General features: G+C 46.4%; 2 protein-coding genes across 9 annotated transcripts in view; one reads left to right on the top strand and one right to left on the bottom strand.

Moving 5' to 3' along the window:
- MCF2L2 (MCF.2 cell line derived transforming sequence-like 2) overlaps positions 1-25,344 on the bottom strand; it is a 224,741-nt gene that overhangs the window by 189,642 nt on the left and 9,755 nt on the right. Inside the window, exon 1 of one of the 8 annotated variants that reach the window (XM_077929728.1) lies at positions 19,912-20,106. The exons of the other annotated variants lie outside the window; for them this stretch is intronic. Within the exon in view, the coding sequence (XP_077785854.1) occupies positions 19,912-19,969 (58 nt within the window). The 5' untranslated portion in view covers positions 19,970-20,106. Of the gene's footprint in view, positions 1-19,911; positions 20,107-25,344 lie in introns of those variants that run through there. 8 annotated transcript variants of the gene reach the window in all.
- LOC144327940 (uncharacterized) lies at positions 3,246-6,955 on the top strand. The gene is made up of 2 exons (XM_077929724.1): positions 3,246-3,890; positions 5,048-6,955. The coding sequence occupies exon 2, from the start codon at positions 5,846-5,848 to the stop codon at positions 6,791-6,793; it is 948 nt and encodes a 315-aa protein (XP_077785850.1). The 5' UTR covers positions 3,246-3,890; positions 5,048-5,845; the 3' UTR covers positions 6,794-6,955.

Here is a 25,344-nt window from a genome sequence, read left to right as displayed (position 1 = left end):
TTTAGTATAGTGCTTAGTATACTGCCTGGCGTGCTCTAGTCCATGGGGTCACGAAGAGTCGGACATGACTAAACAACTGAACAACAACAACAACAGTATACTGTTTTATCTCTATCTGTGTATGCTGAATACTCAAACAAGACAAAGGCTTTCATTGGTATTACTGAGCCTACTGCAGAAATATGAGTAATCTGAAAATTACTCATTTCAAAGTATTGCTATGGATCGGACTGCAACCTTCCAACAGCTTCACCTCACCCCCAAAGGCACGCTCCTCCATTGTCTCCCAAAACAGACAGGGGGCCAGCACACAGAAGTGGGGGGAGGGGGATTAGGCTGTATGCTGAGACCCTGGATCCAGCAAGTGTTAAAATATAAGAAAGGATTCAAATTTCTGGAATAACAAGGCTGGCTTCCTCCTTGGGTGATAGCCTAGGTAATGGGCCATTAAGGGAATGAAGGAAGTGGATCTGTGCCAGACAGCAAATGGGTGGTAGTTAGAAATACAAAGCCCAGAGAGGGGAAAAGGAGAGTTGAGTCTTGTGAGCTGGCAGCTAGAAGCTGGAAGCACTAGGCTGGGAAGCCAGAGAGACAGAATGATGCTTGATTTCTGTTTCAATGCAAGGCTATGGCTATGGGGGAAGCAAGACCCTGAGAGTGTTAATACTGTGAAGCCCTCCATGGTAGGCTCAGGTTGTGTGTGTGTGTGTGTAAATAAACCATATATCCTAAAGACACCACAGTCTCTGCTGTCTCTCATTCTAAGGAAAACACAAGCCCTGGGAAATCACCTTTGGAATCTCACACGGTTTGGAGGTTGGGGTGGCATACAACATTATGAAAGAGGTACCTGTTGTATGTCAGCCTTCCAAAGGGTAATAGTGGTATTGCAAAGAGATTACTGCAGGGGAACCTTTTTGGACCAATGGGATATATCACTATCTGTCCTCAACCCAGCAGGAGAACTTTGACAGGTGGGTGGGACAATCCACCTGTCAATCACATGACATCATTATGGCATCAGTGGATTGATTGATTAGCAAGTGGCTTCATCCACTTGCCAAAGTCCCTTGCCCGGCATTTCCCCAGCATCGGGCAGCCAGCTGGATGTTGGGTGCTTGGGGACCACAGCTCAAGGGGCTTTGCCTGTCCTATGCTCAGCAAAGGGCTGTCAAAGCTCTTTGCTGCAAGGAAAGTGTTAAGTTGTGGGTGAACATATCAGACGACACAGCGATTCTTCAGACAGCTCTTGTTTATTCACAGGCCAGAACAGAACTGGGCTGAAGGGTTCAGCCAACCTGCTTATATAGAGCTCAACTACAAAGCAACAGTAACAACTTTCTGTAACTATCCAATCAATGAACGTCACTTTCAATTCCTTATTTGCATATGCGGACCTGAGTGAAAACTATCTACAGTATCCCCCTGCTGGCCCAGGGTGAGAACTTCAGTACATAACAGAAAGATCCGGCCATGTGTCTGCTTCATTTGTGATCGTCACATGCTTTAGGGAAAACAGCCTCGCAGGTCAATTTGGTAGAACATGTGATTGGTCGGTTGGATGTATTTCTATGCCGCTTTTCATTCAAATGAATCCCAAAGCAGCTTCCAAACAATAAGTAATTATAAGATGACAGAACACCACAAACACACATAGCTGTCAACTTTTCCCTTTTCTTTCGAGGAATCCTATTCGGAATAAGGGAATTTCCCTTTAAAAAAGGGAAACGTTGACAGCTATGCAAACGCAGCATAAATCAAATAGAATAATTAACAAATCATCAGTGAAACAATTACAATCTATACAACACTTTCAACAAAGCAACAACTAAAAAATAAATTAGACCTCACCATTAAAGCAGAAGTCATATTATATGATTGATCAATCAATACAGTGTGTGTGTGAGTGCTAGAGGGAGCAGAAATGTCCCCTCACTTCATGTCAGACTCCCATGAATCTCACTAAGATCCAGATGTGCTCCACAGCACTGAAGAGAATATCCCGCACAAAGTTAGAGATTAAGCACGCCCCCTTCCAATTCCTTTGGGACATGTGGGTTATTTGGGGTAGGGAAGGAGTCTTACATTGACCTCTGAACTTCTCATGTGCTCCTGGCACAAACTAAGAATATATTGTTATCAGCAGGGTGGACCCTTTGCCCACCCCAGGGTCCTGGCTAATGCCCAGCCTTGCTGGGTTATGGTTCTGGCCGTACAGATATGGCTTCATTTGCTGCTGTCCCTCTGTTCTGCTCAGGGTTTGCTTTACTAATCCATGCCAGCTGCTGAATCGGTTTCAGCTTAGCTCATACTTTTGTGGGAAGAAAACTGCTCTGGTCACTTTTTCCAAATCCAACCGGTGAGAGAGTTTTCCAATGACTGAGTTCATGTGTATTAGAAAATTCATTTTCTACGAAAAGCAGGAATACTATGCAAGTCTACATAGATTTCCTCAGGAGTAAGTCCCATTAAGTTCAATGGGGCTTACTCCCTGGCAAGTTTATTTAGGATTGCAGGTGATGCTTCCCCTCATTTTTTCATGTATGTATGTTTAGCAATTTTACATAAAATTTTCAATTCCAATTTCATGTGCTTCAGTATTTTACACATGTGTGAAATACCCCAATTACAATACAATTTTACCTCATTAAATATCCAGGTGCTTCATATTGCTAAAGGCTCTACTCTGCCTCCTATATACTGAATTTATCCTTCAACAGTCCTGTCTTTCTCCCATTCAAAACTCAAGAGGATTCTTGTTGTTTTGGTTGAAGTTATGCTAACTAGAGGATGCGGGTGGCACTGTGGTCTTAACCACTGAGCCTCTTGGGCTTGCCGATCAGAAGGTCAGCGGTTCAAATCCCTGCGATGGAGTGAGCTCCCGTTGCTCAGTCCCAGCTCCTGCCAACCTAGCAGTTCAAAAGCACGCCCAAAAGTGCAAGTAGATAAATAGATACCGCTCTGGCGGGAAGGTAAGCGGCGTTTCCGTGCGCTGCTCTGGTTTCAGTGTTCCGTTGCGCCAGAAACGGCTTAGTCATGCTGGCCACATGACCCGGAAAAACTGTCTGCGGACAAACATGAGCTCCCTTGGCCTGTAAAGTGAGATGAACACTGCAACCCCAGAGTTGTCTGCGACTGGACTTAACTGTCAGGGGTCCTTTACCTTTACCTTTTATGCTAACTAGAGAAACACAACTGACCTACTATAACATTATGAAGGTAAAGGACCCCTGACAGTTGTTATAGTTCAGAATTTATCTGGTTAAATTCCCTGGTGTGTGTCACCTGCTGACGTCAGCCTACAGCTGGGCGGAGACAGAAGCTTTTAGAAGCTGGGCGGGACTATTCCCTGTTTGTTCAGTTTCTCTCTGTGTGTCTGAGAGAGAGACATGTTTGCAATGGCGGCCAGCAGCGATGGCTGAACTGTTTCAATAAAGAGCTGTAAATAGACAAACCGGACTGCGTGTGTTTGTCAAAGGACGTATGGCTGTTTTACATCGCTGTGCTTCAACTCTGCTACTGGCGTGACTGGATGAAAGAGCGAAGGGGCAGAAGTGCGCAGGAGGAAGTGTGCCGGACCTGCCGGGCTGCCATAAATCGCTAATTGTGGACCAATAAATCAATTAGCGGGGTCGCGCCAGACCAATAAATCGTGTACTGCACAGGTTATGGAGGTCAGCCAACGCCTGTAAAACAGTCGTAAATCAGCTTCAGGAGGCTTTGAAGCTGGGTTCTGAGGAACGGGAGCTGACCGGATGCCGGAGAGCAAAATGAGTAATTGCCTGCTTCTGAGAGGCATGAGGAGCTGCTGAAAGAGAGCTGCTGGGACACAGAGCTAAAAGAAAAGAGCAGCTGAGAAATCGTTTCTCCGGACGGGTGCTGGATAAGCTGTAAGTAGGCTTGGGCCCCTTGGGAGAACGGGAGGAGAATGGCTGCTGCTCAGGCACAGGGCCATGAGAGCTTCAATATTCCCTTCGAAAGGCTCAATGGCTCCAATTGGGAAGACTGGAATAAGCGCATGTACTATTGGCTGGAGGGAAAGCAGCTGTGGGAATGCACGCAGGCTGATCCAGTCGTGGCCGGACCCAATGCAGGAGCCGCAGACGTGGAGAGAGCCACTGCAGCGGCAAAGAAAGACAAGAAGGCCATGTCCCATGTAGTGATGGCGCTTGAGGCGTCGCAGCTCCCTCATATAGACGGCTTACGTACCTGTCATCAGATTTGGTCTGCTCTGACTAGAATACATCAGAGGACCACTGCTGGGGCTAAGATTCATGTGATACGTTCTCTGTTTGAGAAGAAGCTGTCGCCAGGGGAACCGATAAGGGATCACATTGCCCAGGTGCTGACTATTTTCAGTAAGCTGCGTCAGCTCAATGTGCCCTTCCCTGATGAACTTAAGGCTTATACACTTTTAAGTTCTTTGGACAGGAGTTATGAGAACTTGGTTCTAACGATGGAAACGATGCCTCCGCAAGATCTTACGATTGATTATATTAGCGGACGCTTGATTGACGAAGAATCAAAGCGGCAGAGGGCGGTGAAAGAGGGCAAGGCTGGCACAGGGAGCTCTGGGTGTAAGGGCGGAGCCAGGCCAGCTGAATGCACTGTCCAGGCTTTTTCCGTTCGTCGTTGTTACATCTGTAATTCAACAGAGCATTTACGTCGTAATTGCCCCCACCGGTGCAGAGAGGCAAGGCAGGAATTTGCCAAGGACGTTTCTCATGGGAATCAGACGGGTTTCCATGGCAACAGGCCTGGGAAGACAGGCAGGCGTGGAACTGAGCCAGGTGGCCGTGGTAAACAGCAGGGAGAAGAGTCTTATCAAGTCTCAGCGAGTATGGCAGTGTTTGAGGAGGGCCGAGTGGAAAATTCCGAGATGGCCTTTGTAATAGACTCTGCAGCTAACCGCAACATGGTTCCAGAGACCCCTGCAGTCGAGAGGTGGAATTGCACGGCAGTTCCAAAGGGACAGACTATTAAGTTTGCAAATGGACAGAAAACTAGAGTTTCCAGGTGTACTAATGCCTATCTTTCTGTTTTACAGGAAACGGTGGATTTTTGTATTGTTCCAGAGATTCAACAATGTTTGTTATCTGTGCCTTATTTGTTAAGTAAGGGGTTCAAAGTTTGTTTTGAAAATGATGTCTGCACAATCTCCAAAGGGGGGAGGTTACTGGCCAAAGTGCGGAAGGGACAGAATGATCTTTTCATTCTTAAAACGTCTCTTGGAGGTGAGGGGAAGGTTGAGAAAGCACAAGCGTTGCGTGCTACAGTTCCCAACCAGCGTGCTACAATTCCCGCTCATAATGTTACATGTGCATGCGTATGGCATCAGAGAACGATTCACAATCCTTTAGAGGATTTGCAGGTATTACCTGAGGTTGTTACAGGTTGTAAGATTAAAAATTGTCAAAGTGCCATTAATTGTGACACTTGCAAGCAGGCAAAGGTGAGAGGGTGCAGTTACCCAAAGGTGGAACGTGTAACCGCTAAACCTTTTGAGCTGGTTCACATAGATTTGTCCGGTCCTGTCAAGGCACCAAGTCTAGGGGGGGCCAAGTTTCTGCTAACTTTTTTGGATGATTTTTCGCAGAATTCTTGGGTTCACGGTCTCAAATCCAGGGAGGATGCAGCACAGCTGATCAAGAGCTGGATTGAGGGGGTGGAACAGAGGTTCTCCACCAGGGTTCAAGCTATCATCAGTGACAGAAATGCTAAGTACACTGGTTCTGCTTTGCAGAAGTTCTTTCAACAGAAAGGGATACGACACACAGTTATTTCACCCCAGCAAGGTGGAGTGGCAGAGCTGAGAAGTGGAGCTCTGATTAGGGCTGCACAGGTGATGCTGAAAGAAGCCAGGTTACCTCCTGAGTTTTGGCTGGAGGCTACGAGGGCTGTGTCATTCACCTGGAATCGTGTCTACAACTCATTGGTAGATGACACACCGTTCTCTTTGTTAAATGGCCGAAAACCCCAGGTTCACTTTCTGCGGACGTTTGGGACTCCTGCGCTTGTCTCTGTGCCTGAGGCTTTGCGAGGGCCAGATGGAGCCAAAGTCCAGAAAATGATCTTCTGTGGGTATGAGCCAGAAGCCCGTGCATGGAGATTTGCTTACCCGTCAGGTGATCAAAGTAAGGTGCTGATCAGTAAACACGCTGAGTTCTTAGAGGAGGAGGTGAAGTCAAAGACTCCTGTTAGGCGTGATGTTCTCTCAGATTGTCTCTCTGACCCAGAGGACAGTTGTGATGAGGAGGAAGGAGAGGCTGAGCCTGCTGATGAGGACCAGGTCCAGGATCAGGGTTCAGAATCCGATGATGACGACCAAAGTCAGGAGCAGGATGAGGTTTCGGTAGCTTCTCCACAAGTTGTTAAGAGAGCACCCAAAAGCGAGCCTAGTTCTCCTGTGAGTGTAATGGAGAGGATTCGAAAACGCTTTAAGTCAGAAGGAGAATCCCATGATGCAGAGGACACACCTGCTGATCAAAGTGAGTCAGAGGAAACACCTGAGTTTGTGCCTAGGAGGTCCAGTCGCCCAACAAAGGGTGTCCCACCAGAGAGGTATCAGGCCACAGGTGCGTGGATAAGTTTCGCACAGTGCGATTCTGAAAGTTGTGAGGTGGTTCCACAAATGCCAAACAGGTTTGCCAAGGGAAGGCGCAAGGCATTGGGGAAGGAATTGATCTCACAAGGTACTGAAGATGTTGCACAGGTATCACGCAGGGACACAAGGGGGGGGTGTTATAGTTCAGAATTTATCTGGTTAAATTCCCTGGTGTGTGTCACCTGCTGACGTCAGCCTACAGCTGGGCGGAGACAGAAGCTTTTAGAAGCTGGGCGGGACTATTCCCTGTTTGTTCAGTTTCTCTCTGTGTGTCTGAGAGAGAGACATGTTTGCAATGGCGGCCAGCAGCGATGGCTGAACTGTTTCAATAAAGAGCTGTAAATAGACAAACCGGACTGCGTGTGTTTGTCAAAGGACGTATGGCTGTTTTACATCGCTGTGCTTCAACTCTGCTACTGGCGTGACTGGATGAAAGAGCGAAGGGGCAGAAGTGCGCAGGAGGAAGTGTGCCGGACCTGCCGGGCTGCCATAAATCGCTAATTGTGGACCAATAAATCAATTAGCGGGGTCGCGCCAGACCAATAAATCGTGTACTGCACAACAGTTAACTCCAGTCGCAAACAACTCTGGGGTTGTGGCGCTCATCTCGCTTTACTGGCCGAGGGAGCCGACATTTGTCCGCAGACAGTTTTTCCGGGTCATGTGGCCAGCATGACTAAGCCGCTTCTGGCGAAACCAGAGCAGCACATGGAAATGCCGTTTACCTTCCCACCGGAGTGGTACCTATTTATCTACTTGCACTTTGATGTGCTTTCAAACTGCTTGGTTGGCAGGAGCTGGGACCGAACAACAGGAGCTCACCCTGTCGCGGGGATTTGAACCGCCAACCTTGTGATCGGCAAGCCCAAGGCTCAGCGGTTTAGACCATAGTACAAAAAATACATTGGCAGCTGCAATGCTTTAACATGGCAGGCTGTGCACTGCATGGCCCTTCAGCTTCCATCTGCAAACACTTGCATGCATGTGTGTTAGAGATAACTTGCATCCATTTCCCTATGTTTCCTTTAACTCCAGGAGACCCCATTGAGAACATGAAACCTTGAAGGACAACAGCATTAGCACCTTGATCTCACAACATTTGTGGGTGCCTCCAGGTCAGCAGTTTGCAGAACTCGCCAGAACCTGGAAATTGGCACAGTCGCTTCTCCTCAGTTCTCTAGCGCTAGGGAGGGGTTCGCACCCCTTTGATTCTGCCACCAGAGGTGGCTGCCTCAGTCAACCTCATGTCATGGATAGGCCAGCCCAGTTAGGAAGTCAGCCATCATCACTGCATAAAACACTGATGGAGTGCTGATATGCACAGAGAAAAGCACATGGTACAGGCCACCTGTGAGTGCACAATTTCAGAATGCAAGTGGAGAATCACATGGTAACATGTATGTCAATTACTCCCTGCCTGTGGAAAGTAAGTGCATTTGAGATAAGGGTTCAAATCTTTCTTTCTTTCTTTTCTTTCTTTTCTTTCTTTCTTTCTTTCTTTCTTTCTTTCTTTCTTTCTTTCTTTCTTTCTTTTACATGAGTGGAAATTTTGTGTTTTCACATTATTTGAGACGGGTTGAATGTTTGCTATATTGCAAAGCAATCACTCAAATCTAATTAGGGAGAACAGTGCCTTCATCATAAGCTTTGAACTGACAGCTTTCTCAGACTTATATAGATAAGCCTCGTATTCCTCCCCTCCATGCCCTAGCTATACGTCTGTTCCTTATAAGGAAGCAGCCCCCCAAATACATCACAACAAGTGATGCATATGTAAAGCGCACGTTGTGAGCATACTGAATATTTCTCTGTGTGTAGTATCCAACTCGCTGCCTCTATTCATTATCTGCTGGAACTGAAATGAGAGCACATTTGGAAAGATGAATGCCATCAGCCTTGCAAAAGACATGGAGAGATAGTCCATGTTTCATACTGGGAGAAAAATATATATATTTTGCACGGGCAAGATTGTGCAAGAGAATATAACTCCAATATTGCCATTGGCTGCATTAAAACACAGCATCTGCCTGCCTACCTTAAGTAAAAACCATAATAATTCTGTTCTGAATTATTTCACATTGCTGAGAGGGAAAGGGAACAAATTAATTTACCATCTTGCAGACAACTGTTGCAGTGCAAGAATGCTGCCGGAGAACCTCCAAGAATTCCCTTGTTGAAATAGAGGATATGACACTGTTCTCGCAGCAGTTTTCCTCCTCCATTCTGTTAAAATGATTTTTTTATTTATGCAGAATCATAGCCTGAGCTGCAAAATATTTATAAAAGAAAACTGCAAATTGTTGTTCTGCGTTTGCATAGAAGGGATGTGGAGTTTCCTGAAACCTAGGAACAAAGAAAATCCTTGGCAATGTTCCCATTGAAAAATTCATTTCACAATAATCTATGGAAGTCTCCAGTGGTCTGATCTGACATCTCTGTGACTTATTATCAGCTACGCTTAACGCTGTGGACGTTATTAAACCCTGATCCTATGTGTGGGTTCAGACTCTGTAGTTAAATCCCATGGAGTTCAAATGGAACTTACTGCTGCTTAAATCTGATCAGGATCGCTGCTCCGTACAAGGTGAGATGCCACAGGTCTTCCATGCATTCAACCGATTCTCTCTGCCACTACAAAAACCTTACAGTGACTAAGTGGGTTCAGTCCATTCTGAGCAGCCAGAAAGCAACCCCAAACAGTAATGCCCGTTGCTTTGATCCTATCACACTGGCAATGAAGTCATTCAAAGCAAACAGCACAATCTATGCCCCTCAATCCCCTAAAAGCCCACCCACCCACTCAGAAACAGGCTGCATGGCAAAGGTAGGATTATGTCCTCAGGGCTCAAACATGCTGGGTGACCTCAATCGTTCCATAAAGCATTCTCTAGAAATAAAGGAAGTTGTTAGCTGTAGCAGAACCAGTGGGGGGAGAGAGATGGAGAAGGAGGGGACGAACAGCAGGGCTGGACTGCTTTTTGAAGCAGTTTCTGAAATATATCTTTATATATATATATATAAAAACCTGCCCTCTGCGACATGCAGAGACTACACAATGCAGCGGAGCCTTTTAAAAGTTCGGTGCTGCAAACGGCATTATTTATTTTGTGCACACCCACCCACCGCCACACAAAAAGCCAACCTGTTAGCTTGAAGAGATCCAGCTCTCTTGCCTGCTGTTTTTTCCAAGCCGCCACCATCGCTTCAGTGCAAAAGGTCCATTTACGAAAACCAAACAAACAGAGCAGTTTTAAAAAAGTGCCTCTAGACAGCCTTTTTTTCACACAGCCTCTGGCAGGTCCTGCCTTGTTTTGTCTGGCTGGCTGGCTGGCGTGTCGCTGGTGGTGAGGCGGAGGAAGCAGGCTGTTCGCGTGGGGAGGGCTGGCCTCTCGCTCTTCCCTCTCTTCTTCCAGCAGGGATGCACTGGCTGCAGAGCGCCGGTGCTTCCTTCCAAGGGACAATCCCTGGATTTGGGCTTAGCAAGCGGTTTGACACAGGGGGCATCCTCTCAAGAGGGCTTAAGGGATATCCTATGTACTTTAAAGCATCCTGGTGCAAGGCTTAAGACTTCCTATAGGCACATACCATAAAGAAGGCTGATCGCCGAAGAATTGATGCTTTGAATTATGGTGCTGGAGGAGACTCTTGGGAGTCCCATGGACTGCAAGAAGATCAAACCTCTCCATTTTGAAGGAAATCAGCCCTGAGTGCTCACTGGAAGGACAGATCGTGAAGTTGAGGCTCCAGTATTTTGGACACCTCATGAGAAGAGAAGACTCCCTGGAGAAGACACTGATGTTGGGAAAGATGGAGGGCACAAGGAGAAGGGGACGACAGAGGATGAGATGGCTGGATAGTGTTCTTGAAGCTACAAACATGAGCCTGACCAAACTGCGGGAGGCGGTGGAAGACAGGAGTGCCTGGCGTGCTCTGGTCCATGGGGTCACGAAGAGTCGGACACGACTAAATGACTAAGCATAGGCACATACGCTCCCTGAATTAACATTTATTTATTGCTGCAATTGAAGACACCTCCACCAGGATGAACGGGTCACTGCCATGGGTGTCTATTTTGTACTGTATTTTAAATACAGTGGTACCTCTAGCTGTGGACTTAATCCATTTTGGGGCACCGTTTGCACCCCCAAAAGTCTGCAACTAGAGTGCCTCTTCCGCACATGTGCGAGGCGCGATCGAGTGCTTCTACGCATGTGCAAAGCGTGCAGATCGCTTCTGCGCATGCGCACGTGGTGAACCTGGAAGTAAACACTTCCGGGTTGGTCGCGTTCGTAAGCTGAAATTCCGTAACTAGAGCGGAATGCAACTCGAAGTACCACTGTATATGTGCGGGGCCTTCTCCATGTTTTTCCTGGATTTTGCTGTTTGTACATTGCCTTGAGACACTTGCATAGAAGGTAAATAATAAAAGATGATGATGATGATGATGTTACAAAAGTTGGGTGCCACTCCCACTCCCTACTGAGTGGTAGCTAGATTTCAATGGGTTCCAGGCACTCACCCAGGGTGTGTGTTCCTTTGGAGCAGTGGTTCCCATTTAGTTAATTACTGAGGATCCCTTATTTTTCAAAAGCCAAGCCACGGACCCCCTACTTCTGAAAATTTTGATAACTCTATGGTAGTTACCAGTGCAAAGCAATTTTCTGAAGAAAATGTGGGGCTGTGGTCTAAACCACAGAGCCTAGGACTTGCTGATCAGAAGGTCGGCGGTTCGAATCCCCGCGACGGGGTGAGCTCCCGTTGCTCAGTCCCTGCTCCTGCCCACCTAGCAGTTCGAAAGCACGTCAAAGTGCAAGTAGATAAATAGGTACCGCTCCGGCGGGAAGGTAAACAGTGTTTCCATGCACTGCTCTGGTTCGCCAGAAGCGGCTTAGTCATGCTGGCCACATGACCCGGAAGCTATACGCCGACTCCCTCGGCCAATAAAGCGAGATGAGCACCGCAACCCCAGAGTCGGTCACGACTAGACCTAAATGGTCAGGGGTCCCTTTACCTTTACCTAATAAGCAAAGGATTTTAGGTATACTAAAATACAGACAACAAAACATACATTTTAAAAATGATAAGCATGTGAATCCACCCCGTGGAGCAAGCCATTTGAACTCTCTCATGCTCTCTCTCTCTAGCCCCTCCAATTGCAAGAGCCTCAAGAAACTGTGTCAGGGGTTTTAGCTCGATCCCAGCCCACTTGCCATCCAGCAACTCTTTCACACGTTTTTCCCCTGCCAGCAAGAACGTCCTGGTCACAAGCAGAGGCTGGGTGAGCCATGTATCATCATTGTGGCTTTCTCTGTAATTAACAAGGTAAGTGAGTCCCTGGCAGGGGATGGTGCCACGGACCCCCTGGGTGTGTTCCGTGGACTCCCAGGGGTCCCTGGACCCCTAACTGGAAACCACTGCTTTGGATAATTGAGTCACAGCAGAGACTGTCGTAGCTTTAAGAACTGTGGTTTATTCACCTATTTACACCTACAGTCTGCATGGAGGGAGTCCAGATCTTACAGCATGGTCATTTCAAGAGGGGCTTGTTCCCCACAGCAGTGCAGCCCTGGAGTCCAAGGCAGCTCTCTCCCATCCAGCCTTCAGCCAGCCTGCCCAAAATGGATCCCATTCTTTCTTCTCCACCTTCTTCCCAGAACACCTTGCTAAAAAAAACCTTTTCCTGCCACTTCAAACATACACCCTACCACCTTGGCAATATCTGTCTACCCAGGCCAAAGGATTCCTCTAAGATGGGCCATCAATGTATTTTGGCTTTGTTCTTCACTAGCCTGGCCAGGTTGGTTTGCATAAGCCAGCCCAGGGATTCCTTGACTGGCGCAGTTCAGCAGCTTGTACTTTCATCCATATCCCAATTCATCAAAATCCTACACCCCACAATCTATGACAAAACTTTTTCTACTCAGAAAAATATCTGTACTGCTTAAGGGGGGGGGGAATCTAATTCTTTCTCCAAGGTAAACATACATTAACAAAAAGATTTTTAGCGGGGGTGAAAACAGTACAATGAATGTGCTCCTTAAGAGGAAGGGCTGAGAGTAGATTTAAGCATCTGCAAATGGTGTTGGGCGCTGTCTGGGAGGCCAAGTGATATCCGCCTTGGGTGGAACAATGTATGCCATTCATCTTCCGGACCAACACGATTCCTCTGCCTTGCCTGCTTACCCCTGGGCTCCTCTTTACTGCTGCTACCCCAATTATATTTATGATTGTGGCCCAATTTCATCTGCTTGACCTTGTTTTCTGGACCCCACCTGTTACAGTGAGGTGGTGGTGTGTGCAAGCCTAAGCCTTCAAGGTGTTTTACCTGTTCCCACCTATCTCCCAGAGCAATACCGAACCCAGTCTCAGTAGTAAAATCCCTTTCAGTGAAAACTGGGCCATCTAGTGTCAAAGAGAAGGCAGGCTTTGCCCTCGTTGCCAGAATGTTATCAAGCAGTCCTTTGGAGCGAATCTTGGCTATTCAAAAAGAGGTGAGTTTTGGAATATAGATATACTAAGCTAAACGTGCTCCCACCCTGAATTCTGTTTCTTGGTTACAATCACCTGTGACGGAACGATGGAAAGGAGCTTGTGTGTCAAAACTGGCATTCCACCAGGTCTTGAAGGAGATCCTCTTATCTCCAGACCCGAACCGCCTGTTTAAATGGCTGTGTTAACTGTTGCGCTGTTTCAATGGGATTGTTTTACTGTGCAATTTCAGTTGCGGACATTTTTTTTATGATGGAATTGTTTTATTGCATGTCTCTATTTTGCAGTTGACTTGATACATGTCAGCTGCTCAGAAGCCACAATGGCAATATACAATAACAAAGAGCAATAATAAAATGTTAATAAGAAGAGGGGGAGAGAGACGTTTTCATCTCTGCACTGTGCTTTACAACAATTATGATGATAGGCTTCACAGCTCAGAAAGGTAGGCCACTCTTAGTTCAGTTTTACAAATGGAGGACTGAGGCTTGGAGAGAATGTCTTGCTCTAGGCTGTACTACGAATGTCTATCCTTGATGTGGGCATTCAAGCCCAGACCCCTTAATATCAAACACTCCTTAATCCTGAACATAATTCCTAGGGAGTCCCAATGAACTCAGTGAGTCTTACTTCTGAGTAAATTTACCCAAAACCACACATGACATTTCCAAATATTATCCACCAGCCTCCAGGGGCAGCAGAAGTTCAAAATCCACAGGAAAATCATTTAAAATGCCATAAAACGCAGCCACAAAATCAATAGGGACTTGGATCATACAACAGCACTCCTCCCTTCTAAAGATGGCATAGCTGAGCGCTTTTACTATGGAATAAATCTCACAGAACTCTCTGATGTTTACATCTCAACAAAGCTGTTTGAGTTCCTATTGTAAAGAGGCATCAACATACCTGCACAAGCCATTTTCTCCAGTTTTGCGCACTCCCGGAGGAAATTGTAGTAGGACTTCATTTCTCCTTCTGTTATCCGGACGGTGGAGAAAGGAGGGTTTTCACACACATGCTTCCTACATCTGTTACACCAAGAAGCCATTGAACAAGCCAGCGTGAAACTGGCTATCAGACACCCGCCCCCTTACCATGCTTCCCTGACAGTCGTCAGCTTTTACTCATGCCAGCTTTCAATCCCTGCAGATGACTTATCCAGCTTAAGTTCATTCAAGGTCGTTTCAACGTGCTGAAATCTCCCCGATGCGATTGGCCAAGGCCTTGATAGGCTTATTGACTGCGCTTACTTCCTCTCATTTGTTTTAAATATCAAATCCATGTACTTTCATATTGACGGAAGGGGATGGCTGTGTGGGAGTGGCAACCTGGAGTACAGCTCCTTCCTGGCATGGTCTCCTTATCATCCATTGATCGCTATGGCTTGCAGCTAAGTTCAGAATGAGCCTATACAAATACCGCTGTGCATCTCAAAAAAGGAGACCATTGACTCTGACCTTGCATCATTTCTACCTGGAACATCTTCTCTCCATCATAAAGCTTGTGCTCTTCGCCCAAGGACATTACAGCGTTTGTCTTGGCGTTGCGTTCTGTTCTGGCCACATACGACAATAAGCCTCCAATAATATGAGGAAGAACACCTGCATCTATACAAAGCAGGCCAGTGTGCCGGAGTCGAAAAACAGGAGGGGGATATGCAGATGAAGAGGTGGGGCTATGCAAATAGGAGGATGCTTGACTTGTTGGGGTTGCCAAAGGAGAGAGTTTAGTGACCCATCCCTGCCCTTCATTCCTGTGGGGAAAAGCTTCCCATCCACCCTAGACAGATGATGACACTTTTACAGACATGGATCCCCCCAGGTGTGCAGAGAATGCCCATTGAGACCACACACCTGGCATGTTGACAGACCTTTTCCTGGTTATTTAGTGTCAGGAGTGAGCTGGCAGTAAATCACACCATGTAAGTTGGAGTTAACTCTTTATTAGCAAGAGTTAAAAGTCAACTCTTTATTAACTATCTGCACAGACTTGGCAGAGTGTCAGGCCTGATGAGCAAAGCAGCTCATCCCTGGTAGGTCTTGCCCCATGTGTCAGTTGCTGAGGCTAAAAGTCCCCGCCTCCCCATAGCCATCTAAGTCCCCTCCTCTCCAGGGTTTTCCCAAGCAAATGGAGACTGTGCCTGCATCAAGTCAACCTCTCATCCACCTTTTTCAAGCCTCTTCTGGTTCTGGGAGACCAGGCGGGAGGGGAGCTTGTTGCAGTAGAAGGGGGAGACCCCGTGACTCATCTCTGCCTCTTGGCCTCCCTCTTCCCACCCCCCTGCTTCAGCCTCTGCCTCTGATTCTGGACTTCTCTCTGCCACAGACCCCCCCCCCAGCTCACTGAGCAGTGCTACCCCTGTCCCTGGGCATCTCAGCTGACAAGAGGGTTGTGCCTGTGTTGAATCCGTCCAGCAAAAGCTGCTGGCATTGACTTTTACTGCACTGTCTTCTGATTTAACACCATATGTCAGGGTCCAAAATAGCATTAGCCTGATTTGCTTAATGAGATTTTGTCACTGTCAAGATGGGCATTTTTCTATTCTATTCTTTTCTTTTTTTGTCATCACCATTAATTATCAGACTGAAGAGCCACTACAGCATAGCTGTCAACATTTTCCCTTTTCTTGCGAGGAATCCTATTCGGAATAAGGGAATTTCCCTTAAAAAAAAGGAAAACCTTGACAGCTATGTACTACAGTGGTACCTCGGGTTACAGACGCTTCAGGTTCCAAACTCGGCTAACCCAGAAATAGTACCTCGGGTTAAGAACTTTGCTTCAGGATGAGAACAGAAATCGTGCAGCAGCGGCACAGCAGCAGTGGGAGGCCCCATTAGCTAAAGTGGTGCTTCAGGTTAAGAACAGTTTCAGGTTAAGAACAGACCTCCAGAACGAATTAAGTTCTTAACCCGAGGTACCACTGTACTAGGAGTGCTATTGAACTTTGCATCCGATGACATTTTAAGTTCAGTGGCACTTTCAGTATGCTTCTGAATACCATCTGATGGAAGAGGAGAGAGTGCTCTTATGCTCCAGTCCTGTTTGCAGGTTCCCACAGGCAACTGGCTGGTCACTGTGAGAACAGGACGCTGGACGAGATGTTCTTACTGCCATGTAAATATGCACAAGCTGTTAAGTTGCAACCCTATTGCACATTATACTTGGGACTCAGCTCCACTGAATTACTTATTTATCTGTCTATCTGTTCCGTTTATATCCTGCCCAGGACAGCTAACAACATAAAATCTGATGACAGAAATTCATCCAGACTTCCCATGCATACCATGCCTGCTTAAATTCCACCTTCTACAAAAGGTGCCCTGGCCTCTTTTGCCGCCCTGTTCATGATGCAACTGAACTTTCTGTTAAAGGATGAAGAATCTGTAGGCAAGCCGTAATGGGATTTGACAACATCTGACAAACCCCCAGGACTGCGATTTGGGTTCATGCAAAGCAGAGCACCATACAAAACGATGCAGAGGAAGGCAGCTATAATGAGCCTTGTAAAACAGAGTCCCATTCAAAACTGCAATTTTACATTACTGTTGCATTGTAAAAAAAGGGGGGGTGGACCCTTGGCAAAAATTCATCATCTGGCATAAAATATGCTTTTCTTTTCTATGGCCCCAAATGAGAAGCCATGGTAAAGGTAAAGGTAAAGGTAAAGGGACCCCTGACCATTAGGTCCAGTCATGGCTGACTCTGGAGTTGCGGCGCTCATCTCGCTTTATTGGCCAAGAGACCCGGCGTACAGCTTCTGGGTCATGTGGCCAGCATGACTAAGCCGCTTCTGGCGAACCAGAGCAGCGCACGGAAACGCCGTTTACCTTCCCGCCAGAGCGGTACCTATTTATCTACTTGCACTTGACGTGCTTTCGAACTGCTAGGTTGGCAGGAGCAGGCACCGAGCAACGGGAGCTCACCACAGGGATTCGAACAGCTTTAGATTATTAGCTGGGAACACAATATACCAAGTCACGCCAACAGCTCACTTATCTCAATGTTGACTAAACTGACTGACACAGGAGTCACTCTACATTTTGCCCTTCCAAAGTACAAATAATTAGGGTTTGAATTTACGAGTTTATCTTTTGCAAAAGTTACATTGCACTTTGTAGCTGCCAGCGGTGATGTACTTGATCTCATGCAAGAAGTTCTGGCTTGAAGGAGTACCAAAGCTTATCCTACAAGGAATAATTCTGTAGAACTTGTTTCGTGAAAAGCTTATCTTATTTCTCCCCTTTCCAATTTATAGCACTTTGGATGAAAGTGTCTGGAACACAAAGCAAATTATGAAGTAATGGGGAAGATTGGTTAAAACCTGATCAGTTTCTCAAGCTTGCAGAGCAATCTGTCATTAGTTTGTCTGCTGTGAGCTTGCAATGACAGACAGGGAACGAAGTCATTTTTTTCCTAGCTTTTTTCTCTCTCCACCTTATAACAGATCAATAGGACAGCTCTTATATATAACTCTGGTGCTTTGCTGACAGCTCCTGTGTAGCAACACCAGTATTGATTCCCTTCAGACATGCAAAGCTTCAGTGGCATTAAGAAGTGTAGCAGGTCTCAACTTCAAAAGCGCAGGAAGAAAATATTTACAGTCCTCCTCTGTTGTTATAGGAGGGAGGTTTTTGATCGGCCAGGAGCAGCAGTAAATGGAACCAGAGTAATCCCATTAAGAGGCTGACTTCAGAGCCAACACGTTGTTAAGTGTATTTTAAGCAACATTAATGTTATGAAATAGGTAGTGAGCTGTCAGCAACAAGCTTAAAGACCTGGATTCTAAGGACAGAAATAGATAATGTAATTTGGAACGGCAGCAAAGTGTTGCAGTGTGGAGTGTTCAGAGTCCCTGTCAGGCATGCCCTCCATTCTGTTCCCCTCTCCATCCCTCACCCTAAAAGACACACATCATTCCATGATTTACTGAGCAGAGAGGAAACCTACCAAACTGTAGCTTAGAGTTACTGTGAATCAGAGACTATGGTTTGCCTGTCTCCAAACAAACGATGAGTGGAAACCAGAGTTTGTTCCTAGCTTACAAGCTCAAGGCTTGTTTGGGAGAAACAAACCACACGTGTAGCACTAAGTCAGCAATGTGATTGATTGATTAAATAGATATCTAGTTGTTTCCCAATCATGTTTTTCCAGGGGGAGTACTACTTTTTCAACAACAACAATTAAATTTATATTTTTAAATTAAAAAACACCATACATCTCTGGAATTTGTCGGATACCAACAACGCAATACCTTAAAATAATTTTAAGTTAATACTAGAAGGCAATACTGGCCAATCAGAGAGAAAAAATATATCCAGATTTCGATCTCTAGCATCCCTTCCCCATCTTTCTTTGGAAATTAGTTCCTTTACTATCTTTTGCCCAATTAAGATTTGGTATATTTGAAATAGCCACATCCCCCCCACCCCACTCAAGTTATTACTGTCCCAGTGGATGTTAATTCAGATTCCATCTTCCCCTCTCTCAGATTTTCAGCCGGAAAAGCTTCTTAGTTATTGATACTGAAACCAAGGAAAGGTTTTGTGCCTGCCTTCTGTTTGCTAAGCCCTGCTTAACTTCCTTTTCCCCTTAGGTTAAAAAAACAATAATGCCCCCCCCCTCCTTCTCACCTCACCCTCTTTAAAACCTCAGCTGAGCTCTGAAATCCTGTGCCAAGAAATGCTGAAACGTGGAGCTTGCATGGCTCATGCAAGCTGGCAATATTTGCGTGTTTTTCTTAATTTGCATAAATTGAGCCTACTGATCCTAATAATGGAGAGAGGAGCAGAGAGCTATGTTGAGCTGAAGACCTGGGCAACTACTTCACCCCTCTCTGACCATGAGGCCTATTTTTTCATACTATTAATATACTATTACACCGGCAGAGATGGCCACTGCCTAGTCTAATTCTTAATATCACTTGTTAGCTGCTTCTTATACAAAAAAGATCTCCCAAGTGACTTGCAACATGTTAAAGAGCCCAAGCAAAGGATAAATTAAATTCATAATAATCCACAATGCTGCCCCCAAAACCAATAGCAACATGCACAGCTAACAATGAACAACATCACCACAGTCCATCAACAAACCAGGGGAGAGGTAGGATTTTACCTGGTGCCGAAAAGATGTTGGCAAACACACCAGGCAACCCTCACTGGACAGTGTGTTCTACAGACAGGGAGCCACAAACTGAAAAGGCCTTCTTCTTTGTCCTCCTCCTCCAAGACTCCCTCGGAGAAGCCCCCCAGATGATGATCTAAGGGTCCAGGTAAGTTATTACTGGGAGAGGTGTTCCGGAAGATGCCTAACTCTGAATCCTTAAGAGCTATAAACTGTGAGAAACAAGCAAGCCATCAAAGCTGAAGACACCCAGGATATTCTGCTCTGTGCCTGTTATCAATTTTTTGCACTTTCACAGGGCAGTTGTGGGAAACGTGCAGGCAGAGCTGGCTCCAGATTTTGTGGAGTCCTTGGGCAAGTTGCCATCGGCGGGACCCTTTCCTGACTGGGGCTACCTGCTTGCCGCTGTCTCCCCCTGCCCAGAAGGAGAGAAGACAAGGCGAGCGAAGGCAGCTGCTCCTTTTTTTTGCTCTCGCCTCTGCTTGCAGAAGGCAGGTGAACAAGCCAGAACAGCGAGGAAGAGGAGCATGGCAAAGGGGGTCTCTGGAAGGGTCAGCAATGGGCATGGTCCTCAGTGCTGACCTCCAACGCCAACCCAGCAAGCGCCCATGCTTCTCCTCTTCTTAGATCTGTCCTGACCCCCGTTCCATTTTCCCTGCAGTACCCCCAATGCAGCAAGGCAAAGGAGAGCTTACCCAAGCTGGAAGCTGTTGCCGCGGCTTCTTCCACATTAGCGCCAGAGGTCTTGTGCATCCTCTCTCTCTGCCAGCAAAATAGCTGCAGCACGCAGGGGTAGCTGCGAAGGTCTCATCATCGCCCCCAGCAAATGGGAAAATCATGCAGCCCGGTTGTAGTAGGCAGCAGTAGCAGCAGAAGCAGCCCAGATGCGCACCGTTTCCCTTGGCAACTGCCTGCTCCGCACAACTCACCCTCGGTTCCAAGGAAGGCTTTGTCAGAAGGTTTCAAAACCCCAGATCAGCACTTGGAAAGCCCTGGGCTTGAGCCTTCTGATGCCACAGTAACGCAAGGAACATCCAAGTGACTTGGTCAGGTAGGAGATTAAATCCTGCGCTATTCGGTTTGACAAATCACACCTGAGAATCAGAGGAATCTCTTCGTACGTATTAATCCCCCTTTCTCTTGCAAGCATGGCTCTAGGACCCTAGATGGGGTTGGAATGAAGTGGCCAGGGAAGGAAGGTGTTTGGGATGGGGGCAAATTGTCTCCCATGGCCTTATAGATGTTGCTGGACTACAACTCCCAGATTCCCTGACGACTGGCTGATGGGAGTTGGAGTCCAAAAACATCTAGAGGGCCAGATGTTCCCCATCCCTGCTGTATTATCTGAGCCCTGAAGAGACAGAAAGCACTGAAACAGCCTCTCTGGGGAATCCCCCAAGGCTCACATGTATTGAATAAATACATGCACAATTTAGAGAGGGGGTCAGTTTCTACCACTGTATGGTTCAGACCACAGATGTCTCTTCTGCAGTAGCACATCTCTCTCCAGTTATTATTAGAGCAACCACAACAAATGCTCATTGTATTTTGAGCGCAAACATTAGTAGCACCCATACCTCCAGTTAAGAGCAATTTAATCATGAAGGTGTCCAAAAGAACAAGATGCTGGTGGAACCTTGCTGTTAATTTTCCCTCCCCGTCCTTGAAATCTCCTTGACTCCTTCCTATTAAAACCTCGACAGCAGCACTCCTGCCTGGTCTTCCTGCCTCTAGGAAGGCACAGAGGCACTGCGACTAATTATCATAACGAGGACAAAGCAAACGAAGCACTTAAGCTGTTCTTACTTCTTGTAGGATCACCACTTATTTTCTCTCCCCCTGCCTTTTTCTTTCTTTCTTTTTTTGGTCTTTGTTACTGACTCGGCCCCTGTGCTTTTAAAACAGCAAATGCCCAAATCAAGTGAGCAAAGATTTTCCTGTGATTTCCTTTGTATGCTGTGGAAAGGTTCGCCAGGTTGATTTCTACAGAGCAGGCTGCCGGTTGAAGGCACAGGTGTGGGGGCCTGTTAAAGGGGGAAAGTGGTACCCAGCTCCCACTTCTGCAACAAGTGCCCTTGTCTCCTGAGAAATAAGCATGGATCGGATGGGTGATGACTCAGCATCCATTGCTGTGGTGAGTCACTGCTCCTGGGTGACTTAACTGGCTTAAATGAGATCATTGTTTACTCTTCAACACCAGCTTTAATTCGGTGCTGCTCTTGGAGCCGACAGTATAGGGCCCCGATTAAGGGCTAAAAGAGGAAACCACAGATGCAAAGAACAATATGCAAGCTGACCTGAGCACATCCGCCAGTGCACAAATGCAGCACAATTAATAAAATGCTTAGGCTCACATTGATAATGTAAAGCACAGCTGCTAATCGAGGAAAGGCGGAAAGGCGTGACAGGGTGCAACTTGGCTTGAACTCTGTTTGCTGTGCTGTCTGGGACACAGCAAGGAACAACAGTGCTGTATGAAACAAGACTATTAAGGATCGCAAACAAAGCCAGTTTTCAGGCACAGTCTGCAGCTTTCAAGCAACAAACGTAACAGAAAGAGAATTGAAGAGTTGTTTATAGTGCTGTCACTGCTGTGCAAACACATGAACAACAAAGCTTATGACGTAAGAAATTTGGTAGACCTTGTTTTTGTTTTTGCTTCATCAAGCTAACAAAGCTATCACTCAAGAAGCTGCAAACACACACACATTTTTCTGCCCTGAGATGAACCCAGAAAAAAGAATCCGTGCAGAATCCAAGGTTTTCAGCATCATGCACTGAAAAAGCCAGCTGTGATGGGCACCTATTGGCTAACGTCTGTAAAGTCATTAACCTGACTCCTCCCCACCCAGCTATCAGTCTTCCAACTATTTTTGTGAATATTTTAGCAAGATTTATGCACAAAGTATAAATACAAAAAAATATTCTACATGCTGTATCCAGAGCTAGCCCTGCTTGGAGCCAACCCACTGAAATGAATGCTCACTGGAAGGACAGATCCTGAAGCTGAGGCTCCAAGACTTTGGCCACCTCAATGAGAAGAGAAGACTCCCTGGAAAAGACCCTGATGTTGGGAAAGATTGAGGGCACAAGGAGAAGGGGACGACAGAGGATGAGATGGTTGGACAGTGTTCTCAAAGCTGCCAGCATGAGTTTGACCAAACTGCAGGAGGCAGTGGAAGACAGGAGTGCCTGGCGTGCTCTGGTCCATGGGGTCACGAAGAGTCGGACATGACTAAACAACAACAACAACTTTGGTACGTTTACTGACAAACTTGCCCATCCCCACTTAATGGCCACAAATGGAGATTCTTGTTCCAGCCCATCTCTTCTCACTGCAAAGTCTTGGAAAGACCAGCATTAATAAAAAGAAACCAAGGACACAAGCTGAAGTGCAACCATCCAAGGGCAAATGAATGTAGAAAACAGCACCAGGCATTAATTGCAAGCGATGCTGTTATTTTGCTCTTCCCATTTATGCAAAAAGGAGCCGCCTTGGCTTTTCCTTAATAATAGCTTCACTCCCACCCATTCATCAAAGAGATATATAAATAAAAAGGGGGTGATTAACACCAATAAATGAAGTCAGCAATTTCTCCTGAATGCTGGCAAGGAGGAAAAAAAACCTTGATATTTTTAACAATGCTATATGCGTACTGAGAAGGAGTAAAGTTGTTCCTCCATGCTCTAGATGCCTAGAGTGTGATCCTTGCTTGCTTGCCTGCCAGGTTTGTCATTTTGCCTGTTGCTTGGAGTTGTACGCCTTGCAAAATCCTCCACCTAGGAAGAGTTATGGCCACTGTCGTTTGCTATTAAGGATTGGTGGGAGTTATAACTCTGTGCAGTGTAACCTGCGGTGCCCAGAATTCTTTGAGGGAAATAATTAGCAGTGATTGCAGGCGGTTTGGGTACCTGCCAACTCCATCGCTCTATGATATGTGCTTTGAATGTGCTTTGAAAGTATGGGGTATGCATAGCTTGAGTGGAGGGTTGTGGAAGGGGAGGAAGGCTAATGCTCTCCTTTTGTAGCCATTGGTCTATTCAAAATACTCATCTGATTTTCTTCCTACCACAGGGGTACGGCAGTCCTCCAGGTCTCTCAATTTGGGCCTTGATATTTCCCAGTCAGAGGGACGCTGGTGGCGCTGTGGGTAAAACCTCAGTGCCTAGGACGTGCCGATCGCATGGTCAGCAGTTCGAATCCCCGCGGCGGGGTGAGCTCCCGTTGTTTGGTCCCAGCTCCTGACAACCTAGCAGTTCGAAAGCACCCCCGGGTGCAAGTAGATAAATAGGGACCGCTTACCAGCGGGAAGGTAAACGGCGTTCCGTGTGCTGCGCTGGCTCGCCAGATGCAGCTTGTCACGCTGGCCACGTGACCCGGAAGTGTCTGCGGACAGCGCTGGCTCCCGGCCTATAGAGTGAGATGAGCGCACAACCCTAGAGTCTGGCAAGACTGGCCCGTACGGGCAGGGGTACCTTTACCTTTATTTCCCAGTCAGGCCACACCTTCTTATGAGGCCACACCTCTCACTAGCTTTGGTTCACACCATTCTTGAGTGGGTATATATATATAAAACCTTACTGTGTCTTAGAATTCTGATAACGACTCTTGTTTTCCTAGATGGAGGAAAGAGAAGAGTGCGTAGACACTACCCTACTGTACCAAGGTAAAATTTCCATTCCTTGCTCTGGCCACTTCTGACTCTGGCCATGCCCAGTGTTAAGTTGTGGGTGAACATATCAGACGATACAGCGATTCTTCAAACAGCTCTTGTTTATTCACACACCAGAACAGAAGGGTTCAGCCAGCCTGCTTATATAGAGCTCCACTACAACGCAACAGTAACAATTTCCTGTAACTATCCAATCAATGAACGTCACTTTCAATTCCTTATTTGCATAAGTGGACCTGAGTGAAAACTATCTACAGTGTCCCCCTGCTGGCCCAGGGTGAGAACCTCAGTACATAACACACACCATGACTTTAAAGCACATAGCTTCCTCCCAAAAAAAGAATTGTGGGAACTACAGATTGCCCCTCACAGATAAAGGCAATAACGCCCTTAACAAACTACAGTTCCCAGGATTCTCTGGGGGAAGTAGCTAATCAGATGCCGATGGAAAGCCCACAAGCAATATATGAGCACACAGTAGCCGATGTGAGATGCAGTCTGCCTTTCCCACACAACCTATCCCACATTATTATCTATCAGCCACTAAAGTATTATTATTATCAGAAGGTCAGCGGTTCGAATCCCCGCGACGAGGTGAGCTCCCGTTGCTCGGTCCCTGCTCCTGCCAACCTAGCAGTTCGAAAGCACGTCAAAGTGCAAGTAGATAAATAGGTACCACTCCAGCGGGAAGGTAAACGGCGTTTGCGTGCGCTGCTCTGGTTCGCCAGAAGTGGCTTAGTCATGCTGGCCACATGACCCGGATGCTGTATGTCAGCTCCCTCAGTCAATAAAGCGAGATGAGCGCCCCAACCCCAGAGTCGGCCACGACTGGACCTAATGGTCAGGGGTCCCTTTATCTTTTTAGACAGTGAAAAGGCTGGGCCCATTTGCACTGCTGAGGCACTGCTTTTCTAATACAAGCTACTGTACAAGCAAAATCGAAATAGTGGTTCCAGACAACAATTAATATAGCCTCATATTATCCAGCAATCCTCACCACTGACTTTTATACAGTGTTTACTCAGAGGTATATCCAAATAATAATAATAATAATAATAATAATTATTAATAATAATAATAATAATAATAATAATAATAATAATAATAATAATAGAAAGAGAGGAGTGCTGTTTGCAAGTGGACTAAACGGGATAAAAGGGTCTAACAACCTATATTCCCAACTCTCTACTGTTGCTTGACTTTTGTGAGTTTAAACTCTGCTACTGTGGTCTCTGTTGCTGGAGAATGAGTTTTGATCCGCATTTTGAATCCAGGCAGCTTTTGTTATCCTCCCCCCACCCCACGTGGGTCATAGGAATACATATTTTCCTGCGACTTTAATTATAAGCTTCTTCCTTAGGCTTGTAAATGCATGGGGTTTGCAACTGCCTGCACTTATCTATAAAATCAACAGTTTATTTTTGTGATTTTTAAAAACACACATCAGTTATTGCC

This window comes from Podarcis muralis, chromosome 6, assembly GCF_964188315.1.
Source record: "Podarcis muralis chromosome 6, rPodMur119.hap1.1, whole genome shotgun sequence".
Taxonomy (NCBI): domain Eukaryota; kingdom Metazoa; phylum Chordata; class Lepidosauria; order Squamata; family Lacertidae; genus Podarcis; species Podarcis muralis.
This window is presented reverse-complemented; position numbering and strand designations above follow the sequence as displayed.